This window comes from Medicago sativa, chromosome 3 (genome assembly GCF_051527215.1).
Source record: "Medicago sativa cultivar Bolivia chromosome 3, Bolivia_mono, whole genome shotgun sequence".
Classification (NCBI taxonomy): Eukaryota; Viridiplantae; Streptophyta; class Magnoliopsida; order Fabales; family Fabaceae; genus Medicago; species Medicago sativa.
Genome location: NC_140751.1, coordinates 75101437 through 75121733, shown reverse-complemented (window position 1 = coordinate 75121733; position 20297 = coordinate 75101437). Strand labels below are relative to the sequence as shown.

The window sequence follows — 20297 nt, the reverse complement described above, 5'->3', positions numbered from 1 at the left end:
CTGGGCACTTCCTTTTGAAAGATATGTATTTAAATAAGTGTAAACGTTTTTTTTTAAGAAAAATAAGTGTAAACGTATATTAAACCAGCGTAGATGTGTGTATTTCTTTAAACAAGATAAAAGAAATACTCTAAACGGTCACTGTTGTAAACAAAAACTTATTTTCTAAGTTTATTATTTGAGTGAGGTATATACTATAAACTTCATTTATTCAATAAATTTAAAAAGTAGATTTTTGCTTATAATAACGAGAGAGAGAGTGTATACTAAAAAACTACTACTCCGGTCCTATTTATAAGAGAAAATTGGGTCAACAAAAGTTGATGTATCTGGTTAAAAATTAAGTCCAGATACATTAACTTTTATTGACATAACTTTCTCTTATAAATAGGACCGGGGGGAGTATTAACGAGGTGTGCTAAAGAGGAAACAAAAGTACAAACAACACTCATACAAAAGTACAACTCAACCCAAAGAGGAAACCAACAAACAAGCAAAAACTGCACACAATTAAGAGTCAACAACACCAAGACAATAAAGTGGTTGAAAACATCACTGATTGTATTCATAGGTAAAACCCTTCCTCTTAGATTTCAAACCAACACCAAGTTAGAAGTTTTATGCTTGTTATGATGAAGTATGCAATCTAACAGTAAACAGAATAATAGTGGAAAGCTCAATTCATGAATGGATAGACTCAAATAGCAAGCACGTGTGAGTTCTTTCATGGAAATAAGCAAAGTACAAGGGAATAATTGAGCTAATGATTGAGATTCACCAATCATTGCCTACCAATCCCTTATTCATTTCATCTATTTATAGCACAACGTTCTTCATAAGTATATTAAGGATTCTAACCCTACTACCCTTTCTTAGCCCTTGCATATAAGAGGCAAAGTGTGTGCTTGAGTTTAAGGAGGTATTATACTAGTATTGCGTCCAATAGAGTAATCTTGACCAAGATTTGGGGTTTGACCCTGTAAAACAACATAAGTACAATTCCAAAAATTTGTTTAAAGCTTCTAATTATCTATCTATTTAAGGAGGATCTCATGACTAAGGTTGTGCCACTCAACTTAATCAGCCTTTGCGAGAAATGACTAGTAAAGACCTGATTCTTGTCGAAAACAATGCTCTTTGAAATACCATGCAACTTCACCACAATGTGCGTGAAGGTTTTAAAAACCTTGGAGCTCGTGTAATATGACTTTAAGGCAACAATGTGATCTGAGTGTATTTGGAGAGGCGATCAATTACCACCAAAATGATGGTGAAACCTTGAGAGATTGACAATCCTATGATGAGGTTCACTGCGACATCATCCAAAATCTGCATAGATACGTGCATTAGTTGTATCAATCATACAAGTAAAGTATTTTATGGATGTTTCAAATACCATTTTACTCAGTTTATGAACGCGCGTGGTTTATTTAATGTATGGTAATTTATATGGCGTGGTTTTACTAAGTTTATGTTTGCATAATGTTGGTGCTACCTTCTCAATTTTTTTTCACATGAATAACACATTTATCTTGGTAAATATTGTGTTGTAAAAAAAAGATTTTTTTTTAATCATTTTTGCTATATGTGAGAAAACTAAGTAGTTTTGTTGTACGATGAATTTGATTTTTTAAAATAAAATTATAATATTAAAATATAGATCAAACTTCATTGTGACAATCCATTTAATAAATAGATTGAACGATTTTACATACAAATCTACTACTGGTTGAGGTGGCCGTCAGACCAATCCATTTGATTGCTCTAATATTAAGACATTTGCTACAAATAGATTGATTATTATGATATAATAAAGGGTAGGGTATATATAAAATTAATTTGATGCCCTTAAACAAATAATGAATTTTAGCTAGAGAATAGAATAGAATAAAGAAAAAGAAAGTCAAATAAAGATTAGAAACCAACCAACCATTTTACCATAGTGGTATCATGTATCTATGAAGATTGGTATCAACCTCATTGTCAATTCATCCACCACCGATCATCACACTCACTCCCACTAACCACCATCACCTTCCTCTCCTTCCTCTATCTCCCAACAAACCAACCCCAAACCCTCTTCCATAATATTTTCTATTTTTTTTATTTAAATTTAAATAATTAATCCATCCAATAAGGTTAAACCACGTCACATCTTATTATCTCATCTCAATAACCCTCTTTTTGTTCTCGTTCTCATTTTCCCTTTTCAAATCCAATTAGGGTTTCATTTCCATCTCAATTTTTCTCCTTCGTTCCCAATTTTCGTTTCGTAGTAATAATCATCCAAGGGACGAGGATGAGGCTTTGGAGATCGGAGATCGTTTTCGCCATCTTGCTTTGTTGTGGGACCGCTCAATCTCTTTCCTCCACCGCCGTTTGTCCCAAGGAATCGCTTTCGGATTTCGTTTTAGGGTTTTCTGATTCGATTTGTTCGTTTTCTGATTCTCTTGGATCAATTCATTATGTTGGTGTCACCCAGGTATCCCTTTTCCTCTTTGTTTCTAATCCCATTTTAAAAATTTAATTTTTTTGATTATGAATTTATAATATTTTTGTCTCTTTTATAAATTATTAATATGAAATTGTTTATAGTTATATGAATCAGTGAAAATGTTATGCTGCCATACTGTTTCGGTCAAATTTAAATTATATGCGTCCCGTAGTTACAACTCAGTTGGCAGCTGCAAGACATTTGATGTCTTGGGATGCGTTCTCGAACCCGATTAATGTGTGTGACTATCGCCACTAGGCTATTTGACGAAAAAAATGAATAATTTAGATTATGTGCAGTGGAGGGAGAGTGTTCTTTAATTCTAAGGAAGATGTGTTTTTTATTTTTTTTAAATTAATGTGCAGGGAGATGAGGCTTCTTTGCAGAAGGCACTGAATATGGTTCATAAGAATTATCATGAGTATGTGGCTGTGCTATTCTATGCATCATGGTGTCCTTTCTCTCGGATATTTAGACCGGTTTTTTCTGTTATTTCTTCGTTACATCCTACTATTCCTCATTTTGCTATTGAAGAATCATCAGTTAGGCCGAGGTTTGTGTATTTAGTGGTTTTTGTCTTTTCTTTCATTCATTTTTGGCTTCTTTCATTTTAATGAAAGTTTTATTTTGGCAGTACTTTATCCAAGTATGGTGTCCATGGTTTCCCAACATTATTCATTTTGAATTCTACCATGCGCGTTCGGTATCAAGGATCTCGTACTCTTGGCTCTCTCGTAGGGTTCTACAATGATGTTACTGGTAAGTAAGGGGCACTTTTTTGTACCTTGTCCATACATCGAGATTTGCGTTCTATATCTTTGTTTTTCTTCCTATTATCTGAGTCTGCAACTTTTACTTGGCAGTCTTTTAAGACACAGTCAATTCATTTTAGGGACTTTAAATTTGATCAAGGAGATTAATCCATTTATAAAGCTTTCAAAATATAATAAACACATGTACAATTACATTACATAGTTTTTTTGTTGGGGAGAAAGGGAGGGTAGAGATAATTTTAAATCTTTGGTTAAATATTTTTGAGGGGAATGACGGGAAACAAAAACCCTCATACTCATTTTAGCTCATGTCCAATACTGACGGGGGATTTGCAGGGAATATAAGATGAGTTTATAACATTTTAAATGCATTGGCTGAAATGTCCTTACATGAAATGTAGTATGAAATGTGTAAGCATATAAATAATAAATTGCAAATCACGAGTTGAATTGGTTTTGGACCTCAATTGTAGGGTGAATCACGATTATCTCTGTTGAATCCATGAATTACAATTATGATGTGAGTCGTCTATTCGATTGCCTTTGCGAGTGAAGCTCAGAAACAGGCTGGGCACATAGCTGGTTCTGGAAAGGCAGGCGGGTTGATGTTTTTTGCAAAAAACTTCTTAAATGGGACGGAAATAGCTGAGACTAAAACTCTCCAAAGAACCCTTGTCAGTATCGCAAAGAAAGTTTAGTGTCCTGTCCCCTGTCCCTCCTACACAAATTTTTTTATTCTGCCTGTCCAGTGCTTTGTGCCCCTCCCTCCTCTACCTGTCTATGATTTTTGGTCCCGTGTCTTGTTTGTAGACAGTGCTCAAACTAAGGGAGGCACTTGCATAAGGTAATGGGAGAAAGCGAGGCTTGGGTTTTTTCTTCCAAGGGGTTAGAGAGGGTATTGGGCCTAACTCTTTCCTTTTCTGTTTGATGTTATATTTTATTTTCGAATGGGCAAGCTGTATTGGGCCGTACATGTACATGTACATTTTCTTTTATTTTTTCTTTTTTGTTTGTTCGCCAAAATGTTAATATTTTTGTATTAAAAATATTTTCACATGAAAACTATTTTATATTATTTTTAAGTACTAAGATTCAATTCACGACATAGAAAGTAGGTGTTCCGATTCACGATTCAAATTTCAATTTTATAACCTTGTTCTCAGCAGCTTGTTGATTACTTGAGATTGAATATTTACTGTTTTTCATTGACCTGCTTTGATTGTGCCTTGGTGTCCCGTGTTGCAATCAAGTGATTACTGTGTCTTTTACGTGATAAAAGAGAAACAGTTAGGCCTTGGGAGGTTGGGATCATAGGAAGGTCATGTGCAATATTGGGATAGTCTGTAAAATGAAGTTGTAATGTTCTTTGTGCTATGCAGTTGCAACAGCACATCATTGCATCCTATTTCTTGTATTTCGTTCATTATTTGGTTGTCATTGTAGGAATAAAGATTGATTCACTTGATCAGCTATCCCTTGATAACATTGGGCACCCATCAGCTAATGAGAATCACGTGGACACTGAACCAGAAAGCTGTCCATTTTCATGGGCTAGGTCTCCAGAAAATTTATTGGGTCAAGAAACTTATTTGGCTCTGGCCACTGCATTTGTGGCTTTGAGATTACTCTACCTGTTTTTTCCTACACTGCTTATATGTATTCAATATGCTTGGGGAAGGGTCATTCAAAATGTCAGATTATGGAGCTTGCTGGAACATCCTTTGGTTTATTTGAAGCGAATAATACAGTCAATTTACCGTTTGAAAGAGCCATGCAAGAGAAGTAATCTGCAGGAAGGAGCAATGAATGCTAAGGCATGGGCTTCCAAGTCCCTTGCCACAGTTTCGATTGGAGAAGAAAGCACCAGCCGTGCGATGCACCAGTAAGTTGACTATCAAACAGTTTTCCCTGTGAAGTATACCCTATTAAAGGCTTGGCGGCAAGTTATGCCATGTACTCTTGTGTAATCATCTTCACATCGTTGAGCCTCACGCTTAGTATAGTCAATTGTACTACTGAATGATGTAATCGTCCCTTTTTTGTCCATATGATCAAGAAATACTTCATTCAGCATTCTAGAAAATTGACTTCAATGTGTATAGTTTAAACGGAAAAATTCAGACCTGAAATCTGTAATTCTTTGACTTTTTGTAGGTTTACCTGAAGGTCAAATGTTTTGATCATCAGTTCATAAAAATTTAATTTTGTTGGGAATGAAATGATTGTAAATCCTGCCCGCAATGATTGGCTGCGATGTTCATGTACGCAAACTTATTTATTTGTAAAATTTCAAAAATAATGAATCTAATTAAAATATGTCAAAAAAAACCTATTTGGGAGTTATTTCCTTTGCTGAATCCCTGTCCTGCTGACACGAGAACATGACTGTAAACCACTTGAAATAGCTTGAGTAAAGCTTTATTATTATTTTTTTTTGGCTACATAGAGAAACAATTTAGTTGATCATTTGTAAGGACAATTCGTTTGTATCAAACCATAGCAGCTACCAAGCTACAACTGTAGGATTACGGCTCCTGCTACGATGAAGAAAACTTGTTCGCTAATCAAACATATACCACAAAAACCCTAAACCCGCTAATCAAACATATACCACAAAAACCCTAAACCCTAATAAAAAGGCTGAGTAAGGACGATTACCTGGGTGAGGAAGAGCAGCTTGGATCAGATGGCAGCCAAGATGAAAACGAAAGAACATTCGGACTTGAAGGTATAAAGAGAAGGGACAAATGAATAGTTTGATGACTTTCTTTAATTGATTTTAATAGTTTAGAGAACGATTTAAGGAACCGGAAAACTACACTGAACCCTAATTAACCTAAGTAGATTCACCTTGTCCCACTTAAGAGGAAATATTCTTAATATATTTTTTTATTCACCAAGACTTGGATATGAAAATTTGAAAATGGAAAACAATCCTCTTTGTTGCAAAGAGTATCTCCGGTGGGAGTATCGAACATGGTTTTTGATATGAGAATGAATCTGTATGAGGTGAAATTGGGTTGCATAGATTTTGTTGAAGTAGCTTAATTAAGAGACGGTAGAATTGAAAGAAAATACTGTTTCATGCAAGTAAAAAAAAGTGTGAATTATTTAAGAGTTGCATAATTCTTAATCGTTGGAGCAACTTGTGTATGAGTTTTATAAATATGTCGTGACATTGTGGAGACTACTTGATAGTAGTGCATGAAACTCTTCTAAAAATTGACCATTGGAGATGTTGTAATATGAGATAGATACATACTAATTTACAATTTACTCTCCTAAAGTTGTACAATTGTAAAAATAGAGTAAATAAACAGATGTTCAATTAATACAAGAAATAGGAAAAATGATAACAATATTGACTATGCTATTAAATAATTGTTAAAATAAATATACTTTGTAACTATATATTAGCTTTTTTAAGCAGAAATTTTTTTATTGACATCAAGACTCTAGAAGATAAAATGATTTAGTTTGAATGAAGTTTTCAATAGGTGATTAAACTTATAATTAAAATTCATCTTTTACAATAAAATAATTGATTGTGAAGTGTTCAAAATTAGCTAACCATGAACCATCACAGAGAGAATCTTTACAGTTGCTCATCATTTTTAAGAGATTTGTCTGCATTAAATTGGACCAAAGTATAACATATTTTATCTCCTGTAATATACAAAAATTGTGGTACTGTCTTATTCTTCAGTCAGAGTCAGAGATGCTTCTATTCATTCTATGAAATGATTTGTACAAAATGCCTTTGTACCAAAAGCTACCTTGACTGGATCATGGAAAATCTTTAAAATGCTCAACTTGAGCTTCTCCTTCCCTTTGGAAAATGGACCAGAGAAAAAAATCGTATGTATCTATCAAATAATGCTGTATACAACCTTGGAAAGAACCAATGTATCTCAATCCAAACACTTGCTATAATGGAATCAATAACTATAAGCATATTCACCTTTTACAATGCCTTATGAAGAATAATAATATACAGAAGATTCTGATACACTTGATGGAATGAAATCAAACATTCCCCAACAATAAAATCTAATAAAAAAAGAAATTTAACCACAACACATGATGTAAATGATATAATCATCTGAATTTAACCACAACACAAGATATATCATCTTTACTGTTTCTTTTTATTGCTTCAGCTGCTAGTTGTTTTGCTGCTTTATGTGGATCTTTCATTCTTTTAGCAATATCCACTGCTTCTTGATTAGCCATTACCTAGTTTAACACATGCAAATGATTTTTATTTTTAATAATATTGAGCATTAAAAGCAAGAGTCAAGAAATCAACAATAACTATTTCACCTTCCAAATTCCATCACTTGCAAGGATTAGCATTTCAATATCAACATCTATATCAGTTGTTTGTACGTCCGGGTCTGATCGCAAATGTGACTTGAGACTCCTGTCTCCGAATGCGCGAGAAACAGCCAGTTGTCCATTTACTCTTGGCACATCACCTAGCATCAACAACAACATTAATTTGTTAAGTAATGTTTGCGGATCACGGAAAACAACAATTTGCTCAAATTCCACTACGCAACAGTACTATAACGCCTCTATAGTCCCTAATAGACAACATTTTGTACTAAATAGTATATCGCGGAACAATAGCAGTTTGTCTAAGTTCTGCTACATTATAGGCTTATAGCTCTATAGTGCCGCTCGAGCTACATTTTAACAACACTGATGTCAACTATCTCTATTCTACACAGTGCTAACTTTAGCATGCATTGGGATGTGTCAATTGCTTCATCATTAGGAACAGAATTCAGGTTTAATTAATGGTTTAAAGTACCTGGCAAGTTGGAGACAAAACCACCTCTAGTCTCAATGCTGCCTCGTTCTGTGTTAGGTTCGTGATCGATAGTCATTTGTACTGCTTGCCCTTTTCTTGAAAGAACAGCTCGCGAGTCTCCAACATTAGCTATCCATAGTCTTCTTCCATCGATCAATATCGCAGTTACAGCTGTTGATCCACCATGCCCTAAATCAGAACTATGTGATAGAATAGCCTGATCTGTGCTCTCATATGCTTTTGAGATAGAAAGAGTAGGGTCATCCCAAAATCCCTCCTAAGACATTAAATCAATAAGCACAATAGTAGAGGAGTATAACTTTTCTAATGTGAATTTTGATCAAACTAGCATAAAAGATATATAATGATTTCTAACCTCCCTTAAAATGTTGCTAAACAAATGTTTCTGTAAATAGGCGGGTACACGGTCTCCTAGGTGACCATCATAGATAGCAAATAAACCCAATTCTTTATCCTGTAACTGCACAAACTTGGCAACATGATAATCCTCCATTGGATGATTAGCTCTCCCTTTTACCAGGCTGAAACCATACTTTATTGAACCTTCATAATTCTTCCCCTTACCAGTGCTGGATGAAGGACGCGACGCTACAAGCTGTAAAGCAATCAAAACAGAAAATTCGAATATTCCTTCCAGTTTTAAGGGACATGCAAAGGAAAAGTAGTAGTATTTGATTTCAGAACAAAGACCCTATTTGAGTAAACAGTTTAATTAAGCACTCCTAACATAAACACTTATCATATAAGTGCTTATGTATAAGCTATTCCTAACAAAAGATCAAATAAAATCATTTTTTTCTGTATAAGCTATAAACTATTTTTATAAACTATCCTGGAAAGCTTATAGAAATAAGATGAAAACAGCATATGAACATGTCATAAGTTGTTTCTATAAGCTTTTCTAAACAACATCACATGTGCTTTTGTCGGTACTCGGTATATAAGTTCAAATAGGTTAAAAAAAAGCTGGAAAAATACAAACTCCACATCTTAGGCTAATTGTCCTCTAAATGCTTATCAAAACAGTTTCTTTCCCATATCATCTGTATGATGATTTTGTAACAAATAAAATTAGTTAAATTACTAACCAAGTTTAATACTAATAATACATCAAAGTTCTAGGTAGGAAAATAATGGAGTCCAAGATAAATTATAAGTTAATATTGATGATTTAGTTAAACTCAAATATAGTAATTCTCTTTATAGGAATATGAATCCTAGAACTAGAAATAGAATTTGACTTTTTCCTGAAAATCTGTGCCAATTTCCATTCCAATAACAAGTGAGAATATAAACACATGTTTTTCATCAAACTCAATAAACAATAGATAATGGTTCATGCAAAGAATCACATAAAAAAAATATAGCTAACAGAAAAATTGCATTATTACCTGAGAGTATGAAGATTTAAAACAGCATAGCCTATCCATGATTTTTGTTTGAAATCACAAACTCTGTGATCAAAAGCAGAATTTTCAAAAACAAGTGCAGAAAGTCATCAAGGTGGTGATAACAGCAAGAAAAGGAAAAAGATATAGATGAATGAAACTAAACTCAGCTAAATTCAATCAAGATAAGGATTCAACTTTGTTAGAGTTGAAGAATTCATTGATACTGTGTTTGTTTCCACTGTTCAGAAGACAGTGATAATAATTATAAAAAGATTGTGTTGTGTGAGACAAAGGAAACGTAGGATGCTTATGTTATGATGTTATTATTTATTGTGTTAAATGTTTCGACAACCTTAAGCTTCACAAAGACAAAATAAAAATATTGAAGATTGTCTTGTACTCTTTGAGAGACACAATGAGAAAGACAGAAGAAAAGGATGAAATGGAAAAGGAAAATATTGTTTTTAAAAATAAATAGTTTGAAAATTAGACCATCCATTTTATTTGTTTTACATAAGTTATCCCTATAGGAGTATATTCCATACTTATTGGGTAGAGTGGTGAATACCCCTCCTAACCGGGATTCGAACATTGATTTACCAATTTGTAGGAGTTTATTCTCTTCCGCGTGATTGAACCTGTGAGTTTAGACCATCCTATTTTAATTCAAGCGACGTGTAAATGTTTATTTATACGTGTTAAAAAACAAAGAAAAAATGCGATACATTATTAGTGTAAACTAGTTTTACATGATATCCAAATAAGAATAGACTATTCTTATTAAGGAAGATAATGATAACTTAGAGATAGAAAATGACAAATAATTGGTTAATAAGATAGTCCAAATTCATGTGCTTTGTGATGTACAAGGACAATGTTTTTGTAATACAAGACACACTATTTCACATATGAAAAAACAATCTTTCACCAAGAGTCACAATCATATACGATGAGATTTTTGAATTAAGAGTTGTGTTTCTTCAGTTTCAATAAAGTAATATCATGAAACAACACATCTCGATCAAATCTATAAAGAGACACACCAATTGAAACCCAAAGACATGAGAAAACTACAAAAACACAATTTATGCCTACTTAACGCTCCAAGCTACACGCAAGTAGGGTGTCTAACCCCACATCTAACCCCAGGGCGGGGTCGAGCACCCACCTTATGCAAAACTAGGGTGTTTAGCCCCATAGTCAGGGCGCCTAGCGATAATTGATCGTTGGATCTTCCAATGAATCTCATATGATTTCATTATTTTGGAAATCACTCACGTGATTCTTATTGGATGATAGTGTAAATCTATTTCACACAATTAGTGAATATCCATTAAACTCTAAAAAAAAAATAAGTGTCCAATAAAAATGATTTAACAAGTAAAATAATTTAATTAATCTGTTGTTAACTATTGAAATATTGGTCATTAAATCATGTTGAAAACATATTAGTTCGTTTTCTCAAATCAACACCTTAGTCAATCTCCAAAATATCAAAAGTTAAACTTAAAGTTTTGGACAAAATTCTATAATTTATTATTGCAGTAAAAAATTATATTTGATTGGACGTTAGTGGCAGCTTAATTAAAAATGACCCAAAATTCTTAGAGCCTTCATCAAGTAGTTGAAAATGTTTACTAATTGCAGTCCTCAAAATTATTATAGGATCCTTGACCAAAGAATTGAATTAGTCAAAAATTTGACAATATAGATAATTATATGGCTTATGTAGTATGAATGATAAGATTAATGTCATATTATTACATAGCATGCTAACAAGTGTCCATTATTTAAAGAATCCATAAAAATAATCAATCTTAATAATACAAAAAGTAATAAGTATATCATTTTTTATACAAAGAATGATATGCATTATAGTGCAAACAAGTTTTACATGATATCTATTAGAGTAGAGTACGTTGCAGTTATTTTTAAAACACCGTTACAAAATAGTCTATATGACAAAATGACGAGTTTGTTAGAAAAATTGTTGTTGGAGAAGATTGTGCAACACTTGAACAATGAAGATTGCACTTTAGTAAGATTATGCCTATGCACTGATAGGAAAATATATCAGAAACTCATTTTTTCAAAATTCCATATTCATACTCCAACATTAGTAAGCTTCTATAATCATGGTCGAAATAAGCAATGAGAATAACTCGAAGCGCTTATCAATGGATGCTCGTGATAACTCTGTTACATCGCCTTTAATTATCAAATGAAAAGAAGGATAACAGTGATTTTATTTCGATTTCTTCTAGGTAGTATTGAAAGATCCTTTAGAGTGTGTTTGGATGAGGTAATTTGGCGATCTTCTTACTAATTTTGTGATTTCTTCCGGGTAATATTGAAAGATCCTTTAATGATTTTCGAGATTAGTTTCTAATTTTTTTCTCTTTTCTTTTCACTAATTGCATAGTGATGTATAATTTCCAAATAGGTGTTATTGGTTTTACTATTGAATTTAATTTAGTTTCATAGTGATGTATAGTTTCCAAGATTAACATGATGAATTATAGTATTTGACAAATTGCATTTACTTTAGAATTTTCTTTAGTTTCAAAATGGTACAGATTGTATTTACTTTAGAGTTTTCTGCTACTATTTGAACTGTGCTTGGCTGCTATTTGTACCAGATGTACCAGGTATAAAGTTTGATTTTTCAGAACTTTGAATTATAGTATTTGACCTTATGCATGAATTATAGCATTCGACAATTTGCTTGGCTGCTATTTGATGTTGATTTTGACTTAAAAAAAAAAAAACAGATTGGTGAGCAGGAATTAGAGCAAAGGATGACTTTTCTGGAGAACGAATTCAAGATAATGAAACGATCTCAAAATGATATGATAATAGAAATTGTTTAAAAGAATGCATTGCATGACTTATCAAACTCCAGACTGATCAATTTCAGTAGCATTTAAGAATTCATCAACACCTTGCACGTCCAAAAGGCCTAATATCAACAGTGCAGAGGTTGGAAGAAAGGAAAAGTTGCTATGAGATAGTGAGAAAGACCCTAAACATACTACAGAAGTAAGGGTTCGTAAATTGTTTTCTCCGTCTCTGTCAAGTAAAAACAAGGGTCATGACAAGATCGTTGTAACATCTCAGACTCCAAGGGGTTACTCATTTAAAAGTGCTAGTATTTAATTTTTGTTTGGCGCCCAGTAGCGCACCAAAAATATGTTGGGCATCCAATGGGTGTGGTGAGCTTCACGATTTGTTAGCATTGTTGCTTCTTGTTCGTAAGTAGGTACTGGTCTGTATCAAATCATTAATAACCTTTTTTTTTGCACCGAGTCTGCTACATGTATCAGTTGGGGAGCCTTTGTATCGTGGAACATATAGCATGTGTCTGCTACATGCATCACTTCTTGTTTTGTAGCTTCCTTCCCGAAGAAGACAATTGATTTCTATTTCCATACAAAAATAATTAGACTCCTGTCACTATAACAATAGAGAACGATGCGAGGAAAATGAAAAGAAAACTAAAATTTATTCATCAATGATCGAAATCAAAATTGTCGTACATTTAATTTGAATGAAAATATATTACTCTTCATGGAAAACTAAGACAAGCTAAGAGCAATGGAATTGCAGCTCAAGCTATGATTTTGTATAATTTTCGGCAGAATTTAGACTCACCAGAATGTGATGTTCTATCTCTTTTTCTTTCAATTTCTCTATCTTTTTTCTGCCTCCAAAGTGTCTCTATTTATAGAGAAACTTATGTCCTTTGGGAAAGGGAAAGAACCCTTTGAAAGATTTTGTTCATGAATGGTTACATTGCTTCAATTGTAAAGCATTACACCTTTTCTATAAAAGGTCTCTTTTAACCATTGCAACTTTCCAAATATATTTTGGAAATTTCTCTCATAGAATCATCCACTTGAAAAATACAATGAACACTCAACAATTTAGCACGTCAAAAGGAATGTTCACATTTTATGTAATAAAATCAGTATTTTTATGAACTCTACTCTGAAATGTATTATTATTCAAATAATAACAATTAAATGAATATTTGTGCAGTTATCATGCACATACCAGTAACAAAATAAAACAAATGGAAGTTCACATTTTCAACCAAAAAAAATCTAAGAAAAGTAACATCTGAAACATAAAAAACTTAGCTCGAACATAGCAGTTCCAAAATACTAGCAAACAAGTTTCCTATCATTGTCACAGAATAAAATGAGGCGGTGCAATTATTTCTCTCAATGATGGCCTCAAAAGTATCATCTTGGCAACAGTATCAGCAGACACTTTACGACAATCTTGCAAATTAATCTCTCTCAGTTGTACGCAGTTGTCTAACACTAGCCTCACTCCCTTCTCCGTGACATGATCACAATCTTCCAGGTCCAGATGTAGAAGCCGAGGGCAACTCTTTGAGATCGCATACAATGTGTCATCGTTAATTCTTGAGTGTGACAAGTTCAGCACCTCCAGTTTGGAAACTTCAAAGTTGATCAAAAATAGCTTAGGTTGTGGGTAGAAGGCAAAGTTCAAATGCCTAATCTTACAGCATCTCTTTAACACTTTACAAATAGTTTTTTCAGATACGTAACCGCAATTGCACAAATCAAGAAATTGCATACTTGGAAACATTAAAGCAAACCTTTTGATGTGTTCATTCATCTTGTAAACCTGAATTGTGAGCCAAACGGAGAGACTTCACTTGATGGTATACAACCACATCCGCGGACGGTATTGAACCTACTCCAATATTTGTTGACTCCATTCTGATCTCATTGAGCAAAGGACAGTTCCTAAGGAGTGCAAAGAAGGCTGAATTGGTGAGCTTTTTACAACCACTCACATTTATAGACACTAAATCACCAAGAAATGCACACAGCTTGTTGAAATGCCGATCATTCAAAAACTTTGCACGTTGAAGATCTAGATGCTGCAGAGATCGACACTTTGACAAGAAACAAGAGATACCGGTATAAGTATATTGGCAGCAACCTTGGAGGACAAGTTTCCTCAAAGGAAGAGCTGCAAGTGCTAGAGAGTAAAGCAACCAATCAGTAATGCCTGAATAGGACAAATCAAGACAAGTTAAGCGCTTCAAACTCATCAATGAATCAATGAAGCACGGAGTAACATTTTCTCTTTCTCTAGCTTCTTTAAAGTTGGTAAGAGATAAAGAACTTAAACTCGGTCTCTGGCAGATTGCAGAAGCAATAACAGCATGTGTTATGGAAGGACATCTGAACATAACCACCTCTTGGAGAAACTTGCAGTTCATACATAGTTGAAAAAACAATGAGTCATTTACGTAGGAATTACCAAAGAGATTAAGAGCTCGTTTGTTATAGCTTTTTTAAGAAAAAAATCACTTTTTTTAAATAATCACTTTTAAGAGTTTTGCATCCGTTTGTTACATTTTTTTAAAGAAATCAGAATCTAAAAAAATCTAAAAACAGCTTCAAATGAGAAGTTGTTAAGGGCCCGTTTGTTACGGATTAAAATAAAAGTGATTTTGACATAAAATAATTTAGAGATTATATTTTAGAGATTTTGTGAAAAATCAGAATCTATTTTGCGTTTGTTTACCATAATAAAAATCACTTTTTTTAAACAAATAATCTAGTTTGTTTGGATACAACTATATAAAAAGATTTTTTGTTACAAAATTAGTTCAATCTTTTAAATCATATTTTCTCTCTCCTCTAAAAAAAATCTATTATTTGAGAAGCTGCTCTTAACAGCTTCTCATTTGAAGCTGTTTTTAGATTTTTTTTAGATTTTGATTTTTTTAAAAATCTGTAACAAACGGATGCAATACTCTTAAAAGTGATTATTTTGTTTAAAAAAGTGATTTTTTATTATCCCAGTTATACCCTTAGAGCCCGTTTGTTATAGCTTTTTTAAGAAAAAAATCACTTTTTTAAACAAAATAATCACTTTTATAAAAGATTTTTTTTCTAAAGTGATTTTTAGAAAGAAAAAAAAAATCACTTTTTTAAACAAAATAATCACTTTATATATATTTTTCTTTATAATATGATTTTTTATAATCACTTTTAGAAAAAAAATCAGACATATATATTTTTCTTTATAATATGATTTTTCTTTATATAATATATATATATATATATATCGTGATTTTTTCTTTATAATATATATATATGTCTGACTTTTAAAAAATCACTTTATATATATTTTTCTTTATAATATGATTTTTCTTTATATATATATATATATAGATTTTTTATAAAGAAAAATGTAACAAACACGATATAAATATATATATATATATATGTCTGATTTTTTTCTTTAGAAAAAGTTGTTACACTTTTATAAAGAAAAAAAATCAGACATATATATATATTTATATCGTGCTTGTTACATTTTTTTAATATTTAAATTTATTCATATTTATTTGTTACATGTGTTATTTGCATTGAAAATTGAGGGTATTTTTGAAAAGAAAAAGTCAGTCCAAAAGTGCTGAAAGGGGTAGTTTAAGAGTATAATTGAGATAATAAAAAAGTAAGTATAAATACACTTATCTAGTTTGTTACACTTTTTAATTGATAAAGGAAAAAACTGAACATTTGTGTTTGTTACACTTTTATTTTAATATTTAAATTGATTCTTATCTATTTGTTACATGTGTTATTTGTATTGAAATTAAGGGCATCTTTGGAAAGAGAAAAAGGCAACCCAAAAGAGCTGAAAGAGGTTATTTTCTTTATATATAGTATAAATATAGATGATCCCCTAAAAAAATATATAAAATAGAAGATGATACTTATCATTTTAGCCAAGGATGCACGATATGATTTTCAATCTATAAAATATTTTTTTTTAACAAGTGAAAATGGGATATATTAAACACCAAAAAAGCATAGCATAAGGTGTGCCGAAAAGAAGCAGACACATACACGCCCTTAAAAGACAAAGGCATTGAAAAAGAAAACAAAGCAAAACAATTAACCAACACCCAAACAATCAAAAGACACTGCCACCAACCAGCAAACACATGAGATAAGCATCATTATACTTCAGCCATCACAAAGACACATATTTGACCTTATGGAGCAATTGAAATGCGATTTCTCTTTTTGGTTAAAGTTTCTTTCGTTACACTCTTGCCAAATAACCCACATAGGAGTAAACCAAATTAAGTGCAAAAAGCATTTTCGCGCTTTCGACCCACTTGTCAAAATGGCATACTGAATGAAGTGATCTGAAACAGAACGTGGGTCAACCGAAGAAAACCCCAACCAGGCACAAACCAAAAACCAAAGAGAACCAAAAAAGCTGCAATGAAGGAACAAATGATTGATCGATTCCATCTCACCATAACCTGCTATGCAAAAGTAATCATCAGCCTAAAGAACACCACGCCTAACCAATCATCCTTAGTAGGCAAATCTGTTTTGAAGTAATCGCCACGCAAACACAGAAACCTTCAGAGAAACTTTCTTATGTCACACTGATCAGTGCTTTTTTAATGTACTTTCTTCTATCTTATGCTATGGAAATTCTATGATTTCTCCCTTAATTTTTTAGTGTTTTTAATGTGTTTTCTAAGTTTAGTTTAGTTTTGCATTTATTTTATTTTCGCTACGTATTTTTCGAATAAACAGTAATTTGACACATTTCATTGCGCAGGGAATAACTGGAGCTGCATTTATCGTTTTGAGGCCCGCAACCATGCGTTGGAAAGCTAAGAGAAAATGCTACAAATTTCATGTTGAGGCCAGAACCCAGTTCGGAGCGCACATGAGTCAAATAATTGCGTTTTGTTCCAGACGTTATTTTAAATAATTAATTTCGAGACAACTTATGTTTTTCGGCCCAGGTCCATTTTTCCCATGTAATATAAAAACTAAAAAACATAGCTAGGGCTGCTCATTTCACTGTTCCCAAAATAGAAACCCTAAGGCAGCCACTTGCTATGGAGAACTAATATCTCTTTCAATCCATTGGTGAAGGAACTTTATTGTTGACTCTTGAGGTTCGGTTTTAATAGCAATTTGTTATGTTTACTCTGATCATATATCAACTTTCGTGTCTCTTTTATGTGTATAAATTTGGTACAATTGATGCTTAATTATTCTGTTTCATATTCATACCTTTGAGATTGTTCAAATTAATTCATCGCTTGTTTAAATTAATTTGAACAGAAACTATATATGCTTTCTTTTTCGCTTGCGAAAAGGGTTGATCGAATCTTGTTATGATATTAACTTTGTTCTTGGTGACGCTTGATCATCACTGATGACACTAGGTCATATAGCATATTTTGTTATTGATTTCTATGTAATTTTAGTAGAGTTCAGATGATTATGCATGAGTTTTTGAGCTACAGAAGGTGTATTTCACATGTACAAGCAAAGGAGACATCGTACTACGATTTCTGGGCATCATACTACGATTTTGGATGTTTTGGAGTCATTTTGTTACTGGAAAAATCGTACTACGATGCTTTCCATCGTACTACGATGTAAAAAGTAGATCTGCCATCGTATTACAACGCTTTCTATCGTACTGCGATGTAAAAAGTCTCTCCATCGTACTACGACGCTTTCCATCGTACTACGATGTAAAAAGTAGATCTGCCATGGTACTACGACGCTCTCCATCGTACTGCGATGTAAAAAGTCACAGCATTATTTACATAAAAGCCCAGCTGCACACCAGGGAGAAGGAGCGAAATTTTGGGGAAAGAAACAGACTTTTGGAGCAAGAACCATGGATAGAAGGTTGGAGACCATCAAAACTCACATCCGGTAACCAATTTCATGTAATGAATCCTTCTTTCATATTAGTTATTTATGCTTTAGCCATGAATAGCTAGATCCTTTGTGATTAGGTCAAGAGATGATTATGTTCTAGCTCATGTTTATGTAACCTGTAAATCTTAATTGTTATGAATGTTATTCTAGTTTATTCAGTATAAATTGTTCTTAATGCTTTTATGATTCTGACCCAATATAATTGATTCTAGAGTTTATATGACTACTGACACTAGCGTGTAACTCTGACATATTTATACTGTTCAATCTAACGGACAATCTAGGGATGGAGCGTTGTTAGGTTGTGATAATTGAATTAACGGACTTAAAACCTTTGATGATTATAGGTTCACCTAAGGGATTAGGGAATTATAATTATAAAAGAGGGCTTAGGATCAAGGGATTGACCTAAGCTATTTTGTTAATTTGTCTTGAACTGAATATTATTCGTAAAATTTAGAAACAGGTTGCTAAAATGAGTGATGAACAGATGAATTGATTGACCTAGTCATCTCTCCATATTATTTCTTAAACCAATTTTTCCTTAACCATTTTATTTACATTTGCAAACCAAATCTATTGCCTCAGTGCACCCCCCCCATTTTACATACATCCTTAATAATAACGTTACTACCGAGTAGAAGTTGAAACAGTCCCTGTGGATACGAATCTTATAAATTTTATTACTTCGATGCATTTTTAGTACACTTGCTAAAAGTCTATCAAGTTTTTGGCGCCGTTGCCGGGGACTGTTGAATCATTTCAGCTTGGAAATTTCGTTATTGTTTAGGATTTCTGTCATTTACATTTTTTGTCTATATATTAAAAAATTGAAAAAAAATATGTTATGATTTATGCTCTTCATGTTTACCTCATTGTACTCTGCTGCTAAAAAGTTTATCCAAGTTTTGCAGCTATGATAGACAGGTTAGTAGACAGGTTACGCCTTTATGACACAGAGGAGATTGTTTCGTTGGAGTATGAAAATCATCTGCTTTCTTGGAAGATAGAACAATGGGACAATCAAATCTCAAGATTTAATGCAAGATGTGATCATGAGGTGAATCATCAGGGTACGGATTGTGAAGGGCTGAAAGAGCGTATCAACATCGATTACAATACTCAGCTTCAAAATATTTTAGATGATTTCTTGATATTAAATCAAGTTTCATTTGAAAAATTTGAAGTTCAGTGTGGTGATCTTGATGAGAAAGCATATGAGTCTCAGCAAAAGTTGGTTGAGATGGAGACTGAGTGTAAGGCTACTGTGGTGGACGACAGTCCACAAGTGATGAGTGTTGGTCTCTACCTGAAGTCTCAGCAAATGGGGTCTGAAGAACTAACTCATGTGCAAATGAATTCATATCCTTCTTTAAGGTGGGACAACTTTACTTCCAAAAGATTCACTGTGAGCTCATGGGAGCATCTGCTACTTTGTATGAAGTTCATGGAATTCCTACCAAACAAGAGGAAGAAGAAGGATGACATATTTTTTCTTTCATATTTGCCACCCTAACAGTGGTTGAGGCGTCAAGCTTAATGACGTAAAAGAAAGCGCTTGATGGGAGGCAACCCATCATATTTTCTAATTTCGTTTATTTGGTTGGTACTTCTTTTCAAAAAAAATAAAAATAAATAAATAAAAAAATAAATGTGTGTGACTGCTGCTAGTGTTATGAATTTTGTATTCCCCTATGTTTTGTAATTGCATCTGCACTTGTTTATTATTAATGAATTTGCTTTTTTCTTGAATTTTACCAGTCTAGTAGCATTTGTTCATCAATGGTTTATCAAAAGTTCAAGGAGGTAGAGCTTGCATGAGGTTCCTTTGTTGAAGTGTACGGCAGTGTGAATTTTGACAACTTCCATAAACCTCAGCCAGTAAGTTCCAAAGCCAAATATTTGTTTTTCAATTTTCATAAAATATGAGTGTTCCATGCTAATACTATTTCTGGGACTTGCGAATTTTCTTTATGTCAATTGGTTACGTTACTTACACACTAAGGCAAAGTGCTTGTACCTTGAGCCTTTGAAGCCTAC

General features: G+C 32.9%; 2 protein-coding genes and 1 pseudogene across 2 annotated transcripts; 1 reads left to right on the top strand and 2 right to left on the bottom strand.

Annotated features, from left to right (window-relative positions):
• Positions 1-1939: 1939 nt before the first annotated feature.
• On the top strand, positions 1940-5486 carry APRL4 (APR-like 4). The gene is made up of 4 exons (XM_085753807.1): positions 1940-2482; positions 2860-3047; positions 3129-3253; positions 4711-5486. Exons 1-4 carry the CDS (start codon positions 2300-2302, stop codon positions 5151-5153), a joined length of 939 nt encoding a protein of 312 aa, XP_085609933.1. The 5' UTR covers positions 1940-2299; the 3' UTR covers positions 5154-5486.
• A 1620-nt stretch (positions 5487-7106) lies between these two features.
• Positions 7107-9795, bottom strand: LOC146940171 (Protein phosphatase 2C family protein). Its single transcript, XM_085753808.1, has 6 exons — positions 9659-9795; positions 9496-9558; positions 8460-8699; positions 8084-8360; positions 7591-7745; positions 7107-7503 (listed from the first exon to the last, which is right to left on the bottom strand). The coding sequence occupies exons 2-6, from the start codon at positions 9532-9534 to the stop codon at positions 7366-7368; spliced, it is 849 nt and encodes a 282-aa protein (XP_085609934.1). The 5' UTR covers positions 9535-9558; positions 9659-9795; the 3' UTR covers positions 7107-7365.
• Positions 9796-13683: 3888 nt separating this feature from the next.
• Positions 13684-19133, bottom strand: LOC146940170 (uncharacterized; annotated as a pseudogene).
• Positions 19134-20297: the final 1164 nt, after the last annotated feature.